The sequence below is a fragment of the Abramis brama genome, assembly GCF_963993115.1.
Source record: "Abramis brama genome assembly, chromosome: 18".
Taxonomy (NCBI): Eukaryota; Metazoa; Chordata; class Actinopteri; order Cypriniformes; family Leuciscidae; genus Abramis; species Abramis brama.
The window spans coordinates 25954649-25961720 of NC_139980.1; the positions used below are offsets into that span (position 1 = coordinate 25954649).

The following is a 7072-nucleotide window of genomic DNA, read 5'->3' on the forward strand; positions in this document are numbered from 1 at the left end:
TTTTGAACTATTAAAATAAATAATATATAACAGATAATACTTCAATGAGTATTTTAATAATTCCCGCAGGTCTACCACTTATAATGCGGGAAATTCCCCCGCAAACATTGATTCACTTTAGCATGTAGATTGTATGAGTAGCCTAAATGAATCCACACAGATTATAAAATCAAATCAATCATTTTAAAACTTTCTCCAAGACGCAATTTCACAAATCGCGTGAGTGTTCAGCAGTGCCGCGTCTTCTCTCTCTCTCTGTCTCTCAAAATGCGCTGGACAAGGCAAGCGTCAAAACTACACATTCGCGTTTAGGAGTCGGGACATGATGGAATTGTCACTTATACAATCGGGCCAGCATTGCATTGTAACTAAAGTTTATCATTTTCACTTCTTTTTAAGTTTTATCAGTTTAAACATTCAAGCTGAGAGAGTTTATGGCATCGGGAGGGGCGGATGGGCGCGTGTCATTCAGAACACAAGACAAAATAAGAGCGTTCTTTCAAAACAGAACATGGCAAAATAATCGTTTTTACTCGATTATACTATTTTGGTGATCGTTGGGAGCAAAAATCGAAATCGAAATTCAATTAATTGCACAGCCCTAGTAGCAAGTCTCGGTTCTTGCTCTGCAGCAGCGTAGCAGATTTATTCCGCCAAGACCACAATCTTTCTGAGAGTTGTCATGACAGAACTACATGTAACGTGTAACAAGGACACTGTAAATTAAAGTGTTACCTTTCTTTCTTTTAAAAAAATCTTCTCTTTCCTATTTCTCAGGTACAGCAGGTTCAGGTGTTCGCTGATGTCCAGTGCACGGTAAACCTGGTGGGCAGTGACTCCTACCTTAACCAGTCGGGGCCCATCGGGACCCAGAAGGGCCCGAGCGGGACCCCCACAGTCCAGTCTCAGCAGAAAAGTCTCCTCCAGCAGCTCCTGACCGAGTGAGCCGCCCATTTACCATCTGCCAGAGGACTGTCTCCACATGTAGAGATTTTTATTCTTCACCTTTGGTTTCGATACAGTATATCTGCAGGGTCGGTGTCTGGGCCCAGGCTTGTGAGGTTTCATAGCCGTTCGACAAAGTGCTCATTCCTGGTCACCTTTTTAAACGCCTGTTTCCGAAAAGGAGAAAAGATCACGTTCCAGAATTTGCCAAGTCTGTAAAAAGGACCTGCTGCTTCTGCCGGCTACACGTCCTGTCAGTCAGGCCAACGTTGCAGTGCTTCTTGGAGAGCGGCGCAGCAGCTGAGCTCGGATTGGAAACTGGGGCAGGCTTTTGCCATGGTGTTGCTATGTTCATGGTATATTGCTCAGTTTCAGCTGGATCTGTGACTGATAGGCTCTCCTCAGCAGTGCCTGATGATGGGAGGAACTTCCCGCCTCTTTTTATTTGTTAGTCTGTTCTGTTTGTTGTTGTTTTTTCTGTTGTTTCGTTTGTTTTTGTCTGTTGTCGTTTTCAGAACAAGCATCGCCAGGATGGGAGACTGCTGTGTAGCGCGTATGCGTCTGCCGCAGGCTTTCCTGGCAACACTGTTCTGAAACAACAGACAGTTTTTTTTTGTTTTTTTTAACAACGTCCTACACATTTCCCCCCCCAGCAGCTGTGAATACGACCCACATAGGGTCAACTCAGCCTATCAGTGTTGTTTGCAGCGATGTGTTGTGCTGGCACAGATGGTCAAAGTTGGGACAAGCTCACACTTTGTAATTTCCTATAACGAAACATCATCAAATTTCAAGCAACTCTTTTTAGAACGCATCAACGCATTTAGAACGCATCAACATAACACCAGTTCTTTTTTTTTAATGATTAAATCTGTAATGTCACTTTTTGTTATTTTAATAAGTAATCATCCAGTAGGGTCTCATGGCTCTCACATATCAAGTGAGAGAGACTCGTTTTTCACGATTGATATTGGTTATCGAACACCCCGGTAAATGTTACAAACCCTCTGCTGCATTGCACACAGGTGCGAAAATGTAGATTGTACATTGATTTTCATTATACAGTTGAGTGTTTCAAAGATGCTCTTGAAAACCACGGGAGGAGCGAGGTGTTGTCTCGCGCAACGTTCGCACCGTCAGCTGCGTTCTCCAGCTCTTTGACTGCTCATGAGACTACTGTTGCCCAGTCAGACACTGTTCATCAGCATTATCCTTTATTCATTTACCAACTAGTCACCCCCTCTTAAGAATCATTTAAATCTGATTCCAACCTAAACATTCGAAATGAATCTAGTTACGTGAAAAGTACTAACAGAAAATCGAAAACGTAATTCTTCGAAGGTATCAAATTGTCATGCCCGCGTAAAGACTTGCTGTGGTCGAAATTGATGTCTCTGTGTGAGCACGAAGTATTTCACAAAATCGTGCAACACAATCGGAGCACAACTCGAAATCGTGCTGCATGCGCAACCTTCTCCCCTCCTCACATAATTTCGTTCTCCTTTAACAGTGTTCTTTTGTTCGTGACTCACTCCGTGGAGTTTAAGTGCCGTGTCTTTGTGCGTGTGCTCTGTATACAAAGAATGGCTCCAATGCTACACCAGCTTAGATTGTCCTTAGAGGAAAAAAAATGTACAATTTCGTAAAATTGATCCTCATTCGTCTCCGAAATTCAGACGGCAGTATGTGCTGTTGAGATCGAGCCACTTTTTGCTATATATAAATGTACATAGACATTACAAAAAGCAAGATGAATTGACAAATACATAACACAAAAGTCGGTCTGTGTTTTTTCCCGTTTTTGGCTCGCCGAAAAAACGCAAACTTCGTAATGATTAATTTCTGCCCTCCTCTTTGGGGAACAGGCATTCCTGTATAGATAAAATGGTTTTTATGCAGTGGATAAGATTCATTTAATGAACCCTACCTGTCATCATTACTGTGTTTATGCCAAATATACCAAACTAGCAAACAGCGCCTATTAATAATGTTTTTATTGTTTCGTTTTCTCGTTTATAACGGCTCTCACAGTCAGTACACAACACCAAGGTACAATAGAACTATTCAGAACCTGGATTATCAAAGTATTGTGTATATAACAGATAAATGTGAATATGTATCTGTTCAGAATCAACAAAATGTAATGCTCCGAGTTTGTGGTAATAACTACTTGCTTCCATTTTGTTTTTTTGTTTATTTTGTTTTTTGTTTTTTTAGATGTGTATGGCTGTCTGAAAGCGTGTATGTGTGATTAATACTGTATATCTGGTGTTTAATATGGAAAAACAGACAAATGTCCTGATTTTTTTTCTTTTCTTTCTTTCTTTTTTTTTTTAATACCTGCAACTTTTCCTGTGGGTGTTGAGATTGCTCTATATGTGAGAATGGTTTAGCGACTGCTGAATGTGACTTTGCTGAGGGAGAAGCAGCATGGACTGGCTTTTGTACGGGTTAATTTAAAAAAAAAAAAAAAGGCCATATTATTTAATTTCTCTGTTGTCAAAGTTTAAACAGCTCTGAAAAAGTGGAACCTTGGTTTGAGAACAGCGCCGGGTTATTGTAGTGGGGTTTCGTTAACTGCCTGATGTAGTTTAGCCATGTGTAAATGCTCTTAAGACAAGAACGGAATAATGACCAAAGCTTCAAGATACTAAAAGATTCATATCATATGCAAGGTTCATGCAATTGGACAAATGTAGCACTGAGTTTTTCCTGAATAGCTGTCCCGTATCCTGTCATGTTTATAACACTACCATTTTGTTCCACACTTTAATTTATTGTTTAGACTTTTTTTTTTTTTTTCCTAGCCGGTTTGATTATTTTCGAAGATGTTCAGTAGTGAATTATCTTCAGACATTCCCCCATTGCTACAGATCTACCAAACATGCAAATGCCTCTTCGGGAGGAACTTTAGTCACCGTTTTCAGGAAGACAGATTTCTAACCGCTAGCTATGCACGTTTAGAGGTTAAATGAAAAGCATTTGGCTTTTGTTTTAAAACTGACACTACTCAGAATGGATTATTGCTTCGACTGCAGTATTCTAGCGATGCATGCTAACAATTATCTCCTGTTTTTCCTCTATTTTGTTTTTTAACTCAAGGATATACATAATTTGTAGTTCGAAACAAGTGGTTTTGAGCTACTCGGGCTAAAAACTAGATAAAACCATACTGATGCAACTCTACTTAGATATTTGACTTTATTTAGCTGGATTCTTTATACCAAATTTGAGGTGCCTCTTGTACATATTTTCAGCATAGAGGACTGCTCCTCACCGTTTGATGGACGTTTCTTGTTTATGAGGATTTTCTTATACTGACCTTTGTAAGACTTTTGCTGTATTTTACATGAATTTTTTACTAAAAACCTAAATGTACCAGGAACTTGCAAGGAATACAATCTAGTTTTGCACTTTACATGAACTACAAGGAAAGAGGCCATGTCAAAATCCGAATACATGTTGGCGAAAAAGAACGAATATCCCCTGAATGTATTTTCGCAAAGTGAAACGCCATTTCGCTTTCCACGGAAAATCAAAGCGCATCTCAGGTTCTTCAGGAAGAACTTGGCTTGTCAGGCCCTCCTCATTGGATCTGTTAAAAGAGCAGGGTAGCGGAGCCTTTGCTACATGGGTGTTTTTTCTGCTGCAGAACCATAGATCTAACTATGCCTATCTTCTTCAGGTGCACCACCTCCCCTTTGCCCACGTCCTTTTAGACCTCCTGGCTTTATCTTTTGAAGACATTCCTCATCTTACTCTGCTTTCTGTTCATCGCGGTCTGTATCGTAGTGTCGTTTCAGGCCCCGCACGCTCAGTGCCAAGTGCTAAGAACCATTTATGCAAACTCGTACAATCTGCATTTCCTCATATCATAGTTGCGAATCCTACGTATCGACCACCACACACTCTCCTCGTCATTCAGATGTCATCTCTACATGGTATCATCTACAGTAGCCACTGTTTACCTGAGATTTTTCACATTGTAAGTGCTGCCTTATTAATATACAGACATTAGTTGTATTGGTGAAGGGAAGTCGTGCTTGTAGCTCCACTGAAACGGCGCTTGTTCTTTCAAGGCAAGGTTCCACTTTTCACCTGTAAAATTAATATAAATAAACAAATATATATAGATATATACATTTTACTCATTTTGTCCAGTTTTGTATAATACTTGTGAACTTTTTTTTTTTTTTTCTTAAGAGGTATCATTGCAGCTGTGTGTGGGACATTATGAATGAAGATGTATCTGGGAGACTTCTGCATGTTTTGTCATGTTTTTTTTGTTGTTTTTTTCCTCTATATCCAGGTTTATCTGGAGAATCCTACCTTTCTTAGGACGTTGTAGACAATCAGTCACATGCTGGGTCAATCCTGCAGGCTGCAAAACTGTGTTTCGCATCTACTGAATCAGTCTTATTTTTCTTGTCCATTTCATGGAATTATGTGGCTGCTCAAACTGAGATTTGAAGTTTACACACATACATACACACACACACACACACACACACTCAGACAAACAAAACAAGAAACGTTCACTCACACCTCGTGCATATGGCCCCTTTGTTGCTTTTCCAAGGTGAAGATACATACCTTGAAGGAAATTATGCTTTGACTAACAAATCTCTATAACATCCATGAATGTGAGAATGCAACACATTGCAATAAAGCACCATGTAAAAAATAAAAAAGGACTGCCAGTGCCATCTTTATATCTAGGGATGTGAGAAATTTAAAGTGTTTAAAATCAGTTCCATTAATACGGAAGAGGATTAGGGCCAGGCAATAATAAAAAAATAAAACCATCTCGAGATTAAAGTCATTATAATGCGAGATTAAACTCGTTAAATTTCGAGAAAAAAAGTCGAAATACAATCTTGAGAATAAACTCATTAAATATCGAGAATAAAGTCGTCGTGTTTCGAGAAAAAACTCGTTAAATTTCGAGAAAAAAGTCGAAATACAATCTTGAGAATAAACTCATTACATTTCGAGAATAAAGTCGTTGTGTTTCGAGAAAAAAAGTCGAAATGAAATGTAGAGAATAACGCATTCGATCAGTGTTCATTGCATAGCCTACTGATATCAACCTCATCGAGGTTTATATCAGTACAACGACTTTATTCTCGATATTTAATGAGTTTATTCTCAAGATTGTATTTCGACTTTTTTTCTCGAAATTTAACGAGTTTAATCTCGCATTATAATGACTTTAATCTCGAGATGGATTTATTTTTTTATTATTGCCTGGCCCTAATCCTCTTCCGTACATTAATGATTATTTTGCATTTGAGGAAGAAATATTTGGAAATGCAGTGCAAAAAAATGTACAAGGTCAGTTTTGATTCCCTACAAAGAAGCTCATAAGAGTCGTTTCCTCTAGAATGAATCGTGCTATACGCCCACACTGAACATATGCAGACATCTCATCCTGCAAAAACTCGATTTAGGGAAGCAGCATCAAGATAGATATTACTTTAATACCCTATAAAATGGGCCTTCTTTCTCTCTTGGATTTCCGAGTGTATGTATAATTTGCGGGCGTCTAGGGAGCTGCTATCAATTAGCAAGAGACTCCCGGACCTTCCGGGAGAGGCAGGATGTCTGCATAATATGGACCTTAACAAACCAGTCCAGAATTACTGAGCACATACATAATTATGTCTTAATTTTAACGATTCGTTTGTTATAAAGTGAATCATCAGTAGGGCTACTGTAGGGGCCTATGTTTTAAAAATGATCAGGATCATTGCAGATCATCATTGCAGATTCCATAATAAATTCAATTTATTACCCAGTATGTTGAATAAATACATTGTTTCCATTTCAAATATAAAAAAATGTTTTTCAATATATTTCAATCGCCATACTGGTACAATTCCATAACTAAGTAGCATTGTGCTACACAGATATAACAGGAGGCAAAATGTGGATGAAAGTAAAAAATGTGATGGTAAGACTGTTCAGATGAGTTCATTCGTAATGCCACATGCCATTCTGACCAGTGTTTGAGTTCATATTGTGCAATACATGCAGAATTCATTTGAAAAGCTTGAACTTTTTTAGAAAGGGCTGCACAGTCTCCTTAGGGTAGGGCTTCAAAGCCAAGCACGTGGGGATATTCTCT

At 38.8% G+C, this 7072-nt stretch overlaps 1 protein-coding gene across 4 annotated transcripts in view; it reads left to right on the forward strand.

The window, feature by feature from the left end:
- ncoa1 (nuclear receptor coactivator 1) overlaps nucleotides 1–5654 on the forward strand; it is a 72303-nt gene extending 66649 nt beyond the window's left edge. For 2 of the 4 annotated variants that reach the window (XM_084090520.1, XM_084090521.1), the window contains one exon: nucleotides 778–5654. In XM_084090520.1, coding sequence (XP_083946646.1) covers nucleotides 778–945 — 168 coding nt within the window. In that variant the 3' untranslated portion in view covers nucleotides 946–5654. The remainder of the gene's footprint in view (nucleotides 1–777) is intronic. The other 2 variants (XM_084090522.1, XM_084090523.1) reach the window with 1 other exon arrangement.
- Nucleotides 5655–7072: the final 1418 nt, after the last annotated feature.